A 17,546-nucleotide genomic window follows, 5' to 3' on the forward strand; every position below is an offset into this window, starting at 1 on the left:
CAGGTTTCTTCGTAAAAAATATATCTCCAGGGTCGCTTTTATAATTCAACTTCGAGTGTGACAAGGGCAGCTTGAGGGAGATGAGATACGTGAATGCTTATTACGAAGTCCACTGTGCAACAGTGCACTTTTTAAAATTCCTTGTTTAGTGAATGCTTTTAGTGTTGAGTTCCTGGTAGTGTTCTGCATGCTTCGTTTTTTTGTTTTTTTTTAAAATATATATGTAATTTTGTGCCTCTTCTGAATCTTTTTTTCTTTCAGTAAATGACACAAAAAGGAAACAGAAGGTTCTGGGCCCCAATCAAAAACTTAAATTTAATCCAACAGAACTAATTATTTATTGCAAAGACTTCCGTATTGTCCGGTTTCGTTTTGATGAAGCAGGACCAGAAAGTGCAAAAAAGGTACTGCCGCAGGTCTAGTTTTTGTCTTGAATGTCTCTTTGTGTCCATGGTCCACAGATATTAGCGTGAATATCAGTGCAGTGTTGTTCTGGCTAAAGGCCAGACAAACTTCATTCCTTACACTAGAAGTAGTGTTTATATCTTTGAAGAACTAGGGTTTACCAGTTTCACAGCAGGCCAGGATCTTATTCCACTTACACTTCAAGCTTCTTTTGAAGCTGTTAACCTCAGTTTCTTGGTTCAAACAAAACAAGGAACTATGATGTCATGACGGTATGCCAAAGGGAGAGGCAAAAGGTTGCTTCTGTAGGCTGAAAATGTGTATGCATCTTGGCTTAACGGAACTTAAATCTGAATGGATGAACACAGCCAGTGTTTGCTTGTACGCTGTTCCCAACTTCTGTTCACCAACTTAGCACCTGCAAGGTTCTTCCATCTGAATGAAACAGGAAGCTATGGTTTACAGACATTGTGGTGTGACTGCAAAGGGAAGAGCAAAGGGTGTGGTCCAACACATATCTTAGGTAAACGATGGAAACACAGTCATCTGAACTGGTCCAGTGTGTGTTCTTAACCCTTGAACGGTGTTTGGTGTTATGGTTTCAAAACTTTTAGAATTGTACAAGCATACTGCCTTTGTGGCAGCCAGTTTTCCAAAGCATATTACCTTTTGTTCCTTTAATACTTTATGCTTGGAGAAGCAGCAGCATCTCTACCACAGTCTAGTCTAATGTGTGGGGGCACCCTGTTTCTCCTTTTCCTGATGTTTAAGGCTATCCTCTTAAATGGCTTTGCTTTCCCCGATCCCTCTAGCATCAGGCCCTCTTGTCTGTTTGGTGCAGTACATCCAAATGTCTGATAACCGAAGGTAAACTTAGCTGTGATTTGGGGAGAGGCATGGCGGGATTTCCTGAGATGTTTCTCTTGATTGTAAGTTGTAGTGAGTGGAGGGGACGGTGTTTCTCATTTGCACTGAGGCCACACCAGTAAGGGAGCAATTTTAACTTGTTCCTCTTTGGCTAGCTTGATTCATTGTTAAATACATGACTATTTCTTTATGTTTGCATTTCATTTATATTTCTTTCTCCCAATATAGACTCCCAGGGTGCATTATGTGTCCTGGCAGATGTGCCCACTGCCCACCTTCCAGTTTAAGAATTGGGGGATTAATGGATCAGATACTCTAGCCATTCATTTTAAAACTCCTGAGACTGGAATCAAATTGTGTATTAGACCAAGACATTCATAGTGGAAAGTTTGTTAATGCTAGAAATGGAAACTCTTAGTTCCGTGCTAACAGCGCCTGTCCTTTACCCCTGTAGTGCTTATAGGTTGGGACATCAAAATTCACACGTAGCTCCTGGAAAGTTGGAGTCAAGAGTTTTCTCTGGCGGATGCTGAGCATTCTGCTCTTGTTTAAAAACTGCTGAATGAATGTTTGGGCTTGGCTAAAGAGAGAACAAGAAGCCCATTCAGTGTGGCTTATACTGTACCAGTATATTTACTCTCTTGGTTTTAAATTCCTTGTACAGTTGTATGTTGAGGCAAGGTCTTGAATTTGGTGGAGTTTCTTTAAGTAGAATTAGTAAATATCTAATGTCCTGAAATAGATATGGGCTGAGTCAATCTAGTCTTGAATGCGTTTTCTGTTTTAGCAACCTAGAATCGGTGGTTGTTCTTGAAATGAAAATATGAGATGTTTAAAGCACTGGACACAGTCACTGTGCACATGAACAAAGACAGTTTCCCATGTTTCCTTGGCATTAATGCACCACCCTGCTTATACTGCTGTGGTGGTGTTACTCGTAAGCTTTGGAATGAAGGCCCATGATTCAGGAAGTGCGAAGTTTGTGGCAGGAGGATGAACATGACAAAAGCTTGAAGGGTCAGATGCAACATGCCTAATATCCCAACCCTGAGCCAGAGACTGGGAGCGTACCACTTTTCAATAGCAGCGTGCATCAGTCGTGATGAGGTTGTTGCGCATCTTTGGTGGTGCATATGGCTAACGCTACTCAGAATGTGTTGCAAACTCACTTGCCACCCTTGCTTCAGATCCTTAGGAGAACAACCCTGGCTAAGACGTAACCAGCAAAAGGGAGAACTTGCATGGTTTGGAAATCAGGAATCATATATCTGTACCAATGGACTCGGTGCCTTCTTGTCCTGCCTTTTCTTCACAGAAAGCAGAGTGGGAGGCGACACACAGATCTGGCGTTTTGTTCACATTGAGTTAGGTCATAATTTCTTCTTGGAAGCCTGACAATCTCAGCTCCCCCCCCCCAATGGTATTTCCCTCTGGATATTTTCAGATTTAACCTTCCATAATTTTTTTCTGAAAGAGGAAGAAGCCTATATATGTTCTTTTCTCCTGAAAAGGGATCCCTGATTTTTTTGAGGGGGTGGGGGAGAACTGTTTACATGGGTCTCCAAGGCATGTGAGTTCTTGCATGTGTTGCCAGCCTTCTTAAACCTTTTTTTCCCTTTCTGCTGGAAAGTTAAAAAGTGCGAAAGAAGGTTAATGCCACAAACAAACCTACAAGAAACAGAAGGGAAGAGCTGAGGCTGTCCTGCTTCCTTCTGTCTCCTATGGTTGTTTCCAAGGCAAAGTCAACATGCTCTGTACCTTAGACTATGTGTAGGGTTGGTGCCAGCATGTTTATTTTTTATCTATAGCTCTTAGTATGGGTTAGGTTTTTGTGGTCTTACATCCCACTCCAAATCCTCTTTAATTTAAAAGCAGATTAGAACATGCATTTTTGGAATTTTTGAAAAGTTTGTATGTTTGGGGGAACAAGCTGCTGTGAGTTGTGTTTAACAACAAAAACAAAACCCCTTGGTGTACAGAATGAGAGATATCAACTCGTAATTTGTCGAATGGAGAAGCTTCTGGGTCCAGTGAATCGATATCATTGCTCAAGTCAGAAGTGAAGAACAGATGTTGTGCTCCAGATATTGTTGTCTTCTGACTCCCATCAACCTTGGGCAGCATAGCTGAAAGTGGTGGTGGTGATGGCTATTGTAGTCCAGTAGCTCCCAGAGGCATGCATGTGTTTGTTTGTTTGTTTATTCATTTCATTTCTATGCTGGCCATCTGGCCAAGGCCCACTCTATACAATATAAAACAACATAATTAAAATACCAATTTGACAAAACTAAAAAAAGAAAATAATAAAATACAAAAGCAGTACAGTCGAATTGCATACAAATACAATTATATGAGAACATTTAGAATGGCAGAATTATTCAAATTAAGGCTAAATAGATTCATCTGAGTCCGCAGATATAATATTTTGGAATGCCTGCCTGAATAGCAAGGTTTTTTTTAGTGACTCCGAAAGTCGCTAGCGAAGGGGCCAAACGGATTGGAGGAGGGGGCAGCAACAGACTAACAGCATTATATGAATTTGCTTGACTCTTTTGAGTGATGAGCTGGTGACAAAGTGAGGGGCATGAACCTTCTTGCTGGGTTTTTTTTTTCCTCAGCTGTTTTTCCTGTCAGATTCTATCTGAAAAGTCTCCAGAGGAAGGCAAGTCATGGGGGTGTGGGAGGAAGCTGAGGGAATGGAAGTAAGTGGAGTGGAAACCGAGGCCATGGGAGATTTTAGTCAGCAGCTCTGAAGGAAGTAATATGTTTTTAAGTGGAAATCAAAAGCAACACTTTTCTCTTGAAGCTGGGGAGACACTCATTGTGCTTGATGGTGCAACTGGAATTTTGTTGTCATGCATGTTCTGTGGGGGATGCGGTTTTCTTGGCAGGACCAGCAGCTGTACTTGACTAAACCTTACCTATCCTAGGCACAGCACTCTGTGAAATAGATAAGTACAGTGGTGCCTCGCATAGCGAGGTTAATCCGTTCCGGATTAACCTTCGCTATAGCGAAACATCGCTAAACGGAATAAAAAAAGCCATAGAAACGCATTGAACTTTGTTCAATGCGTTCCTATGGCTTGAAAACTCACCGTTCAGCGATGTTTCTTCATAGCGCCGCCATTTTCGCGCCCTCGTTAAGCGAGGGCAGGGCGCGAAAATGCGGCGCGGACCTTCCGGCGGCCATTTTGGAACCGCCGATCAGCTGTTCTCCCCGGCTTCGTTATGCGAAGATTGCTAAGCGAATCGCTTAGCGATCTTCGCAAAGCGAAAAAACCCCATAGGGGCCATCGCTGAGCGAATGCTCCAGCGATGGCCCAGAGTGCCTCGTTAAGCGATTTCATCGCTCAGCGAGGCACTCGTTAAGCGAGGCACCACTGTACATGCTTTGCAAGGTGCCCTGTCTTGCTGTTGCTCCTTTCTCTGAGGTGAGTGGCTTTGGGTCTCAGGTCCTTCCTCCCTCCCTTGTCAAGGCTCAGAAAGAGAGGCTCAGCTGCACCTTAAATCAACGTATCAGCCTATAGGACAGGGGCAAGCAAACAGCCGTCCTCCAGAGATGAGGGCCCACGTGCCAGCCTCGCCAGGGGTGAGGGATGCTGTAACTGCCAACCAGTAGCATCTGGAAGCCAGCACTTTGCCCTCCTCTGCCTTCCAGGAGGATTCTGGAGGTTCTCACGGGAGGAGTGGTGATTTTATTTGAGCAAAAGCAAGTTGGGTTTGTTTTTTTGTTTTTGTTGTTTTTTTGGCAAACAGAGACCTCCCCCCAATTATTGCCAGTATAGTCCACTTGAATGGTCTTGCAGGGGGTAAAGCATACATTTGCACATTTTAGCTTAGATCTCCAGTGCCCTGTGCATGGCTGTCCATGTGCTCTGTGTGTGTTTGTGTACCCCTTTTGCACTCCAGCACTTCGCTCACTATTTGTCCTACTCTGTACATCCTCCCATGTTCTACTAGTAGACCCCCTAATCCTTAGGAGTGGCTCTTTGGGAGGAGCATGGATCAGAGTGGAGTTGGAAGAAGTAGGTGGTTCTTTGGATCTAAACCTTACTTATTTTATAGTCTAACAGAAAGGCAGGTAGAGCAGTCTATGTTAGCTGCTATCTAGTAGTCAAGTGAAACTAAGCTCAGTAAGCGACCAAGAGCCATCTCATGATCATAAAGGGCTCAAACTACAGGAAGCCAGATTTAGGCTGAATATGGAAAAACCTCTTAACTGTTAGAAGAGTATGATGATGGAACTGATGACTTTGGGAGGTGGTGAGCACTCTACTGTTGGAGGCATTCAAGAGAAGATTGGGCAATCCTCTGTCATGTCTGCTTTGATTTGGATTACTGCGTTGAAGCAGGGGGTTGGACTCGATGGCCTTAGAGGCCTCATTCCGACTCAGTTATTCTGTGCTTCTCTTTTACAGTTGTTACAGCAATTTGAAGGCACCTGTTTGGGTTAGCGGCTGGGGCAGAGAATCCTCTTGACAGGAAAACAAAGCTCAGATCTGCTGTTGGTCCATTTTGAGCTGGTTTCAGGACAGCAGGAACAGAAAGCTGATGGAAAGCTGGTGGGGGAGGCAGCTTTAATTTGAGCATCTCAAAATACTCTCTTTTTTTTTCTTTGTAAGCAGTTTGTGGGCAGAGAAGAAACAGGGCAATGATTAATTGAAATGTTTTGTCGCACTAGACAGAAAAAAGGTTGACCTTTCTCCTTTTCTGTGGCATTCCTTGTTGTCCAAGACATTTGCAATCTGGTTTTAAGAAATTGCTTCCATTAAGACCCTTGACAATAGCTCCCCTGTCCCCAGTTGCTTTCTAAATTGTAAATACCTAGCAGTTCCAAGCTGGGAGTAGGAATATAAATTTGGGGTCTACATTAAAATTCCTCACAATAAATAAATACACCCATTGTTTTCTACTCAGTTTTGGCTGTTTCTGGTGTTCCAGTTTTGTTTCCTCCAAACAACTAAGGAACCCATACGGCAGTGGTGCTCAGCCCTGGTTATTGTTGTCTGTAGCTTGTTTATTTCAGTCTGTAAGGTGAGCGTGAAGGGTGTCTTGCAAATTAGAACAAGAATTGGTGAGGTGAAGGCTGTTTAAATAAAAGGATCTCAAGATTCATTGAAGAAAAAATAGTTTTTTGATGAATGGGGTTGGGAAAACCCCATAATACTCTTAATGAGTTATTTCAGACTGAAATAACATGTTTTACACAAATCACGGAAGCCTACAGATAAAAGCCACTAACAGACTAACAAGATAGATTTTAATAGTTTGTTCGTAGTGAGGCTGAAGGTTTGTTTTAAGAAGCATGTTGGGCACAAAGGCTATATAGTTCAGAGAGTAACATGAGTTCTTCTGTTTACCCACGCTGGGTCTGGATTTGCCTTTTCTCCTCTTTTCGGAATCTGGGATTGTAGTTGCTCCTTTCTGCTCTGTGGTAGGCAATTTCTGATAAAGATGAAGCATGTCAAAAGGAATTTATATATAGTGTGTCTCTAAATGCTATTCCCCAGTTAAAGGGTCTTTCTTAGGAGTATGTGCAGTAGAGCAAACCAACAGAACCCCCAATGTGACCTTGGATTTCTCATGCTTTTAGGAAGAGAATAAAGCCAGCCTAACCTGTTTTCACTTAACGCAATTCATCCTGGAGGCTAGAAACTTAAAAGGTCCCATTTCAGTCTCACCCATTCATGTTTATAATAGAAAATTCTCCTGACAGAGATGAAACATTTATCATACAAAGGGCACTGCCTTGACATAATGTATTATTGGAATTCATTATAACATTGTAATATATTTTGGGGTCTGTATCAGTTTTTGCATTGGTAATACATGAATGTCCTATTCTGGGGCTACACCTGTTCTTAAGCTAAATCTAAAAGCAGATTTTGGGCAGTAACAGGAAAAGCCAGGTCAGGTTGCAGCCACAAAAGTTTGAGGGCTTTGGTCTCATGCTATGTTTGGACAGACTCTTATTTTGAGCTTTTCCCTGTTTTTAAAACTGTATTTTTTTTTATGCAGTGTGCTATTCTGCTAAACAGTCGTGGGAGTTGTTTTTGTTCATTACGTATCTTTTTTACTTCTTCCCTTGTACAGGTATGCCTTGCAATCGCTCATTATTCCCAACCAGCAGATCTTCAGCTTCTCTTTGCGTTCGAATATGTGGGCAAGAAATATAATAATCCAGGTAACTGGCAGAGCGACGCTTCTGGCACAAAGAAGGATCCTAAGGGATCATGTGGCTTCCAAGATCGACAGGGGCTTTTGTAATGACAACAGGCCATTTGGAAAATAATAATTCTCTAAGCATCCATAAGCTTCTTCTGAAAGTCTAAATACAATGATAATATCTTCCTGTGTTCACCAGGTGTGTAAAAAGTCCTAGCGAAGGGACTTGGGGCCCCTTCCTCTTGGGATCTTCTCTACGGACGCATCCCATTTGGGCACCTAGATAAGGGCCTTCCCCCAGGCTCGTTCCCCTTGGCAATAAAGTCTCTCTTCTGGTGGCGTTGCAGGAGGATTTGTACCACTGCGGACACCACACCTGCTTTTCCTAGAGGCTTGCTAGGCAGTCCAAGCTCTTCCTTCCCACTCAGATCTTTGGCTTCCCTGGCTGAGTTGGAGGACATCCTCCCTGCTTAACGTCAGTCTCCAACTGAACCACGTCCGTTAGGTAAGCTTGAAAAAGATGCCTTCGGGACGTGACTTCTCCTAGTGTTGTCTCGGAAAGGAACCGCCTGGCTCTGAGACATAATATGCAGCTCAAGGCAGAGGTGGGGAACCTCAGGCTATGGAGCAGAACTTGCCCTCCCGGAGTCCCGCACCAGCCCTCCTGGGATTCCCCAGACAGCCATGTGACCCGTCTCCATGACACTCTGCTTGGGTCATTTCCCAGCTTTTGCATGTTTTCGTTTTACCCCCTTCTCTATAAAAGTCTGAAACATTTTGCTCAAGGCTGTGATTATTGGTAGTAAGAGAGCTAAGCTAGAATCCCTGATGTATTTGCCTTGGGCTCCCCTTGCCTGTCTAATGTGCCCCCCCCCAGAACTTACCTGAAATCACATTAAGCCCTCAGCGTAAGGTTCCTCGCCCTTGGCTTCAGGCCACTATCATTTATCATTGACTGCCGGCAGTGACGCAACCTGAGTTACGAGGACAATTGCTTTTATGCTGTGCAGTAGGAACTGACACTGCAGAATAGGGGAAACATTTCTTTGTGAAAGATGCACGCAAAGACGCGCGGTGCAGAAATGGCCCATATAGGTGGCGTCGCCATGATGGTTGTGAGGTGAGATTAAAAAATCACTCTTCTTGGGCAGCTGGGTTTTCAGCAGAAGAGTTGGAGATTGGAATATCTGCTGATGCTCTGCCAAGATGCATAGGAACTGGGCCGTATGAGTGCTCTCAAGCAGCACTCTTCCGTTTCCGCGGGGCTTCTCCCTGAGATGGTCCTGCTGAGAGGGTGCTCTTTGCTGCCTCCATCTTGTGGGGGGGGGGTCTGATTTCCTTTGGTAGGCTGTGTTCCCCTTGACATCTCTATGGTGGGCATCATAGTAGGAAGCATCCTTGGCTGGTCGGCCATACAGCCATGACCTCTAAGGCACATTTTGGAGCAGAATGGCTGGAGTTAAGCATGTGTCAGTCAGGCCATTGGCTGGATGGGAGACTGTTTGAGAACCGCCTTGAGTTCCCCTGGCAAGAGATGGGATGCTACATGTAATCAACCAGCAAGAAACCCAGTGTTAAAGCAAAGCAATTGGCTATATAGTAGGTGGGATAACAGAAGATTGTATGCTCTGTGCTAGTTTTTTTTTTAAAAAAATAAGAAGACTTAATCTGTGACATTTTTATGTGTTGCCTGAAACAGGTATGAGAAGAGAATTTATGAATATAGAATATTTTATTCTGTCAATATTGATTAAATGAAGGTTCCAGGAGTGGTTTTCTCGCATCAGACAATGGCAGCTCTTGGAGAAATCTAGGGAGCTCAAGTGTAGTTGTCATTGCTGTGGCTTGTAGTATTTTTGGCTGCGGGGTGGAGTTTCACATGATTGGGCACCCCACCATTCAAACAAACCAAAACAGTTCCTTTCTGCATAAAAAAAATTACTCCAAGGGAAGAAGTGTGCTATAGTTTTGTTCTTAACGTGCTGTATCATTTTTTATTTGCTTTAAACAAATAATTCACTGTACATAGTTGGCACATGATAAATTCACAGCAGATTTTTCATTTTTGCTGTTTTTTGCCTCCAGCTGGAGAATAAAACAGAGTTTTTTTGCTTGAAATTTCTGCATTTGCACAAAGTGTCTCTGTGCAAACCAGCTCTCCCCCCCCCCGCCTTTCTGAAGCTCAGCGTACAAACCTAGCAAGTACAGAAGGAGGGGTGGATTGTTCACAAAGATGTGAACAACTCATTCACTGCTTCTACCTCTTGAAAGCCAACACAAGAGAAGAACAGCCACCATAGTTTACAGTTGTGTAGTTTATGTTCAGATCTTTTCACAAATGTGAAGACTCACTGTGCATCACAGAGGAAATCTGAGCCAACTCATAAGCAGGGACAAAAATTTTGATGCTTCTCACAACAGTGATAACTTCTTTTTAGTATTGTAGAGGCTGCTGCCTTGAAATAACCAGGCTGCATTGATTGCATGTTGTTCATCGTCATCAGTCTTCACAAGTTCACAAATGTAGCCAAGCACAAATGGAAATATATACCCAGTTGTCTAGAATCTATAGCTTGGCAAGTAGTCTGTCCTTCACAGTTGCCATTGTAAGACTCTGGGCTAGTTTGTGTATAATTACATTAAAATTGGGCAATTCAGAATATTTCTTGGGAAAGAGTGTCCTTCTGTGTATTTGCATAATACAACTTGCTTTTTAAAAATAGTCTTCATTTACTTTTCTTGTAGCAAAAAAAGTGAATGGATTAGACCCAGGAGGAGGAGGAGGTGGTGGTGGTGGCCCACAGACACCCTTATTTGAAACATACTCAGATTGGGACAGAGAGATCAAAAGAACGGGTGCATCAGAATGGCGCGTGTGTTCAGTCAATGAAGGTTACATGATATCTACCTGGTAAGTTTGCTCTTTTAGTTTAAAGCTTTCTCACAGTTGGGAGGAAGAGGCGGAGATGGATTGTTCTTCACTTACCTGATCTGTCTGATCCTCTCCCTTCAAAGAGGCTGGAGAACTAGGATGCTTTCATGAGAAGAACGTTTATCCAGAGGGTGGAACATTTTCACTTTGATTTGTGTGTTTTTAACTTGGAACGTTTGTGTTTTGAGTTCAGAAAATGCAAAATGACATAAAGAAAACACTTGAGTTATTCCTCTACGCAGCGCTATTACAGATGCCCTTTGTCTTGCTCCCAGTCTTCCAGAATACTTTGTAGTGCCATCTTCTTTGGCGGATCAAGATCTCAAGCTGTATTCCTGTGCCTTCCCTGGAAGACGCATGCCGGTAAGTGTGAAGCTGATGTTCTCAGTTGGTACTGGTGCCTAACTGCTAGTGTGCACCGCCTGGCAAGTATCCTCTTAAGTCAAACGACTGCCACCGAGTGCTGTAGCATGCAGAGGTTGACTTCATTGCTGCTCACACCAGGGAGGCATCCATGGACTGTTTGTGTGAGCAGGTGTCGCTTATGCGGAAATAAGTCAACTCCACGTCCACAGTGGGGAGCGGGGTGTGTGTGTGTGTGGGTGTCCCACGTCACCATGCTAGTAGAGCTTTCTGCTGTGGTGGTGTTGAATGGGATGGAACAGATGGTTCTAGTGTTGGCAAGCTAGCTGGAAGATACCTGGGAGTAATAGCCCCCCCCATACAGTTTTTGAGGCTCTAGTCCCAATTTTGTGTTAACAGAGCAGAGAGGGAGGCAGGATGTATCAAGCCAAGCTGGAAGTAGTGTGTCCTGAGGCTTCAGCAGTTCTGACACCCTCCAAACCCTTTGCCCATCTACAGGAGGATAACACACCCATCACGCCCATTTAAGTGAAAGTTTAAGTCTCAGGAAGCTACTAGGGCAGGGGTGTCCAATCTTTCACCTTCCCTCGGCCACATTAGAAGATGAAAATTTGGCTTGGGCCACACATAAATTTGGTTTGGGCCACATGGGGGGGCAGCCCTAGCCGTCCTCTGCAGCCCCCTCCAAGCATGCTTACCGGCAGCTGCGATCTCAGACAGCAGAGGCTGCCAGCTTCGACTCCGGTGGCTTTATGGGGCCGGGAGGGGGTCCACCTATTGATGGGGACAGCACAATGCAGTCACACAGCCCCCCTCTCCTCTCCCCTCCCCTCCCGCTCCTTCCTTCCCTCTCCCTCCCCCACCGTTGTGACGTGCCCCAGCTGCATTCCGGCCGCAAGCGCCAGCAGTGTAACTTGAAACTTTGGAATTTCTTTTAAAATAAAAAATTGCACTGGGCCGCATTACAAGCTGACCTGGGCCACATGCGGCCCATGGGCCGCAGGTTGGACAAGCCTGTACTAAGGTTTGGTGGCATTTTGTTGTTGGGTTTGGAGTTTTTTTTAGTTGTTGGGGGGGTGAACACGTAGTTTTTATTTTTGGAAATACACCTTGTATTCACAATATGAAGAACTCTCTCCAACTTCTTTTAGATGTGGTGCTGGAATCATTCCAACGGAAGTGCTCTTGTGAGAATGGCCAACATCAGGGATTCGATGCAGCAACGAAAAATAGATCAACGGTAAAGACAATCCTGTTGTCTGATGGGTGGTGAGCCAGAGCAGTGAGCGTTCAAAGGGATCATAATCTATGGAAGCTTGTGTTAAATTAAAGCTGCTGATGTGTCACAAGACACTTACCCTGCCCTCATCCCCACCTCTTCCTAGTTATGCCGAGGCAAGGAAAGAAGCTACCTTTTTCTGGCCTTCTTGATGTTGTGACCTGTTTTGGCCCTGGTGGCTGAGAGACCCTGGGTGTTGCAGGTCCAACACATCCTCAAGTACAGTGGGTTATGATCAGAAAAGAAGAGTGATGGTTAATTCAATAATGTTTTCTCATTATCCAGCAAAAAAGCTTTAAAAACCTTTGGTTATTCGGAGTTGTTCCTAGTCTTCCCACAAAATTCATACAGCATTCCATACAGATGTTTGATTTGCATCATTTATCTCAACCTGAGCCTCGTGGCACAGTGGTTAAACTGCTGTACTGCAGCCAAAACTGTGCTCACGACCCAGGGTTCAGTCCCAGGTAACCGGCTCAAGGTTGACTCAGCCTTCTATCCTTCTGAAGTCGGTGAAATGAGTACCCAGCTCGCTTGGGAGGTGGCGGCAATGTGTAACATGCATAATTAACTTGTAAACCACCCAGAGAGTGCTTGAAGCACTGTGGGGTGGTATATAAGCAGCACACTTTTGCTTTTTGAGATTTTGCACAATGTGGGTTTTCTAAAAGATGAGTTGTGTGGTGAAAATGCACATGGATCTTCCCCAAGCTTAACACATTTTAGACTAGGGTGGACAAAGTAACCTTGGGAAAACACTACAGATAATGTGATTTCTCTTACTATATTTTTTAAATGGCAGGATATGCAATGCAATCACTCGTAGTCATCCGCAGAGAAGTGATGTTTACAAATCTGACTTGGACAAAGGTTTACCGAACATCCAAGAAATCCAGTCTGCCTTTTTGAAACTCAAGCAATTGTGTGTGAATGGTAGGTCCTTGAAACCTTTTTCGCTCTCTTTCTGCAAATGCCTGTCCACTTGAGTACTCTAGACGTGGTTTGATCTAGAAATGTTGTCTTCAGAGTTGAGGGCTGAGCATGTATGTAGGGATGGTGTGAACCTAGAGAGAACCACTCTGTACTGAGACAGGCAGAGGGGTTGTGCCAGAAATTCAAAAATGTTAACTCCAACTGCATTGCATAATCTTAAATCCCTTTTCTAATATGTACTGCAGATTGAACTTAAAAAGCATTTGTCTTGCAAAATGACTTTAATCAAGAGCAGCAATGTTGGGGGAGAAGAGAGACAGAGAGAAGCAGTATGATTTGCTTCCAAATGCATACTTCTGATTCAGGGAGAATGCAGATTCTTTTTGGGTGTTTAAATCCCACATGCTATTTCAAAATTTTGGCGGTCACCGCTGGAAAACTCACAGGAAGGCTGCATGAGCAGAACAAGCATCCTGAAGTAGAGAAAACCCCTCCAGCCATTTGAGGGTAGTAGATAGATAGGGCAGAGCTAATACATGGGTTTCCATGAAACACTTCTCACTCTGTGTGTGTGTGTGTGTGTGTGTGTGCGTGTGTGTTTTTGTTTGGGGGTGGGGTGGAATGCACATGTAGAGCTTCTCCGGGCCAAAAGGTGACTCATGCACCTTTCCGGGTATAATTGGGATTTCACATTCCTAACCATAGCATTGCTGACATGACCCTTTTCCGTGGGTAAAGTGGGGGTGGTCTGCTCAGAACCCCAGAGGACATACCTCTGAGAATCCCACTTTGTGGATGGCTACCACACAACCCTAGTTCATAAAGCCACTTGTTTGGAATTTCTGTAGAAGAGACAGTTTAATTTTGTTCTTGAAAAGATCATTTCTTCCAATTGCAGAACCTTTTGAAGAAACAGAGGAAAAATGGCTGTCCTTGCTGGATAATTCACGTTGGCTAGAATATGTAAGGTATGTCCAGAGGTGGGAATCAAAGCTTCCAGAAGAGTCAACAAGCGGCCTTACGTCTTAGATGGGTTATGAACAAGATACAGCTAAGGGATGTGTAACTTGAAGGGCTGATAACTCAGAAGCGTTCTCTGTGTGTACATTTTGTAGAAACATGAATCTTAAACACAGGCAACTTCGTTCTGGAAAATTAAACTTCACTGAATAATAAAAATAGCTAGAGGTTGATCATTGTGGCAAAGCATCCCGCAAACTTACAGTCTTTTTTGATGTACCTAAATTAATTAATTTTCCTTTTTCTTTGGTCTAGACTCTTCCTGAAGCATTCTGCAGAACTTGTATACATGCTAGACAGTAAGCATGTTTCGGTAGTTTTACAAGGTAAGTTGCTTTAATTTAGAAAGGATTTCCTCCATGAAAGCTTGCAATTTAATTATTTTTAAAATAAAGAGATTGCCCTATTCTTGCATTTCGGTTTCTTAGGAACATGCCAAAGCTGCAGGAAAAATTTGGGCAGCACGGTTGGGCATCATGGGTGGGATTTCATAAAATCCCTTCCCATGTATTTATCCCTGGGCTATGGCACAAAGAGAGCTCTTTCTTCCTCTCACTTGTTTTTTTCCCAGGACTTTTATCCAAGGGAAACTGAGGTGTTACGCCAGAGATTGATTGGCATATAAAGGATATTCTGACTCAATGTGTAGGGATTTTAAAACAGATCTCAGTCTGCACCAGCCAGCCAAGAATTCCCAGTGTGAAACTGTTCCCCTTTCCTTCTTTTTCCCGTTGACATTCCTCTGAACACCCAACTGTAGAGGAGGAAGGCCGGGACCTGAGCTGCTGCGTGGCTTCCCTCGTCCAAGTGATGTTGGATCCCTATTTCCGGACCATGGGTGGATTTCAGAGCCTGGTTCAGAAGGAGTGGGTCATGGCTGGGTATCCGTTTCTGGATAGGTGTAATCACCTGAAGAAATCTGACAAGGAGGTAAATGGAGCTAAAGAATAGGCCTGCCTGTGTTAAAGGGACGGTTTGTAGGTAAAATGGGCTCAAACAGCTTTCCACCCAAAGCTAGGATCGATGCCCCTGTTTTAATGATCTCAGTGTTGGGGGATTTTTTCATACAGCATGAGCGAAGGGAGCGTTTTAAGCAGGGAATATGCAGATATGCAGGCTGTAATCCAGTAAGATTAGAAATGCTCTTAGTTTTCCTGAGTTTGGTGGGGGTGTTTGGGATGAAAATTTATCTCCTGAAGAGAGGTAGAAAATGTTTAGTGGATTTGTTCAAATGGCTCTCCATTTTGTACACCTATTTTCCCCAGGATAGCTTCATGCTCAGAATGTAGTTTCAATGGTCGCTCTGTTTGGTTTAGGACAGCGGTCCCCAACCTTTCTAGGACTGTTTGGGGGGTGTGGGCTCCCCCACGCTTGTAGGTGGGTGTGTCACACTCGCAGAGGAGCGTGTCAGGGGGCAGAGATTTGTGTGTCAACAGCCCAGTTCAAGGAAGCCCATGGACCGGACCGGGGCTGAGGACTGGGGGTTGGGAGCCCTTAGTTTAGGAGACTGAGCAAATTTGCCCAGGTTGTATGTGTCTGATTTGTGATTTGCCCTTCCTTTTCCATTTCAGTCCCCTTTATTCTTGATGTTTCTGGACTGTGTCTGGCAGCTGCTGGAACAATACCCTTCGGCCTTTGAGTTTTCCGAAACGTACTTGACGATACTGTACGACAGCACGCGCATCTCCCTGTTTGGTACTTTCCTCTTCAATTCTCCACATCAGCGAGTAAAGCAAAGCACGGTGGGTACAAAAGAGGCTTTGAACTCAAATGCCCTCGACCGCTGAGTTTGTCCACTGCGAGAGGACAGCCGTTAATAATTGTGCAAACAGGTTGACTTTGCACAACCCCAGAATAGCAGGTCGTTGACCGCACAGCTATAAAAGGAGCAGCTGGGGTGTTGATCACAAAGAGAGGTGCTGAGCTGCTTGCTAATTAGTTCTAAGGAAGAGCAGTGGTTGCTATCCAGGTGGCCGTGAGGGGCCACGTTGCTTTGTAGAGCCCATGAAATGTTGCCACCTAACAATTTGGCTCTTCAACATTAGGGAAGCTTCGGCAAAAACTACCCAAGGAGGGGGAATAAAGGTTTCTTGGAGGGTGTTGGTTTAGACCGCTGTACGGGGGAATCGTGAGGAAATCTTTCTTGAAAATATTAGTTCATGACAGGCCTCTTTTGCAGTTTGCTGAGAGCAGGGCAAAATTATATCAATAAAGGCATGATATATTCTGTTTTCCAACCCAGCTCATCATTTGAGGAGAGTGCTAGGCTTAATTGATTTGATAAAGGCTAGATACAGAAAAATGTGTAAACAGAAAAAGAGGTAGGTTGCTAAACAGGTTTCCTTTTCCATTTTGAAACCGAGTGGAGGTAAAATATCCAACCAAATGTTTGGGACCTCCGTGCTTCCACTTTTCCCTTTGTGCTCTCCCCCCCACCCTTTAAAACTATCAAGCCAGATGAACAGTTCGGCTGAACTCAAGATGTTTGCACTCTTGTAGAATTGTAATTGGTCAAAGTAGAGGCATTGACCTGCCTGTATTTTATCAGATTTTACAAACCAGCACAGCTCTTCCCCCCCCTTTTTTTTTTAATATGCTGTTTTCTCCTTCAGAAAAGAAGTTTGTTTCAGTCCTGGAGGAGAGCTAGCGGCAGAAGAAGGGAGAGACAGCCATGCTTTATATTCATGAATAGATTTCCTTTTGTTTTTGCTGAATGCATCTGGGACTTCTTTCTTTCAGGAATTTGCCATAAGCAAAAACATCCAGCTGGGTGACGAGAAAGGCCTGAAGTTTCCTTCTGTTTGGGATTGGTCTCTGCAGCATACTCTGAGGGATCGCATGCTCTTCCACAACCCCTTGTACATTGGGAAGAGTGTGCCGTGTGTGCACAACGGGGCCGTGAAGTCCTTTAAACGAACAAAGGTAAGAATATATAACATTTGTGTTACTTTGTCTCTGGAAGTATTTGAGAATCAAGCTAGATATTAAAGATAAACGGGCATTTCCTGCAGTAGGCAGATTCAGATTTTATTCTGCGCTGTTCCCATCTCCCTTTAATGCATGAATAGTATATTTGAATGTATATGACACAGTGAAGTTAGTTGTTGGATAATCTGAACACTGAAGACATAAATAAGGAGAAAATGATGATGAACAGCAGCACCATCTTTGGGTAACAAAAAGTGATGGCTGTCTTTATCGTATGTGAACTCTGGTTCAACTCCTCAAGTTGATCAGTTTCCTAATATATGCTTCCATTATCTTCCTGCTGCCCCAGGCTCTTCCAGATGCTAGCTGTAGTTTTGACATCTTTCTTCAGAAAAGAGATGCTTGGTACATAAATGCCCGTCAGGTTGCGTGACAAACTAATAGATAAATAGTGAATCATAGAACGACGGAAGGGGCCTATAAAGGAATCAAGTCCAACCCCTCTGCTCAAGGCAGATCGGACAGGTAGTTGCCCAATCTTCTCTTGAAGGGCTCCAGCGTTGGAGTGCTCACCGCCTCCCAGCATCATTAGTTCCATTGTTGTACTGCTCTAACATTTAAGGACTTTTTCCTAATATTCAGCCTAAATCTGGC

At 44.0% G+C, this 17,546-nt stretch overlaps 1 protein-coding gene and 1 long non-coding RNA gene across 2 annotated transcripts in view; both read left to right on the forward strand.

The window, feature by feature from the left end:
- Positions 1 to 17,546, forward strand: part of MTMR10 (myotubularin related protein 10) — a 40,833-nt gene that overhangs the window by 19,099 nt on the left and 4,188 nt on the right. Inside the window, exons 5-15 of the mRNA XM_072981842.2 lie at positions 262 to 404; positions 7,366 to 7,456; positions 10,183 to 10,348; positions 10,645 to 10,732; positions 11,884 to 11,972; positions 12,814 to 12,944; positions 13,843 to 13,912; positions 14,220 to 14,290; positions 14,725 to 14,894; positions 15,536 to 15,706; positions 16,704 to 16,886. Coding sequence (XP_072837943.2) covers positions 262 to 404; positions 7,366 to 7,456; positions 10,183 to 10,348; positions 10,645 to 10,732; positions 11,884 to 11,972; positions 12,814 to 12,944; positions 13,843 to 13,912; positions 14,220 to 14,290; positions 14,725 to 14,894; positions 15,536 to 15,706; positions 16,704 to 16,886 — 1,373 coding nt within the window. The remainder of the gene's footprint in view (positions 1 to 261; positions 405 to 7,365; positions 7,457 to 10,182; positions 10,349 to 10,644; positions 10,733 to 11,883; positions 11,973 to 12,813; positions 12,945 to 13,842; positions 13,913 to 14,219; positions 14,291 to 14,724; positions 14,895 to 15,535; positions 15,707 to 16,703; positions 16,887 to 17,546) is intronic.
- On the forward strand, positions 7,507 to 7,942 carry LOC140702406 (uncharacterized). Its single transcript, XR_012081555.2, has 2 exons — positions 7,507 to 7,636; positions 7,785 to 7,942. It is a non-coding gene; the product is annotated as an uncharacterized LOC140702406 (long non-coding RNA).

Source organism: Pogona vitticeps, chromosome 12, assembly GCF_051106095.1.
Source record: "Pogona vitticeps strain Pit_001003342236 chromosome 12, PviZW2.1, whole genome shotgun sequence".
Taxonomy (NCBI): domain Eukaryota; kingdom Metazoa; phylum Chordata; class Lepidosauria; order Squamata; family Agamidae; genus Pogona; species Pogona vitticeps.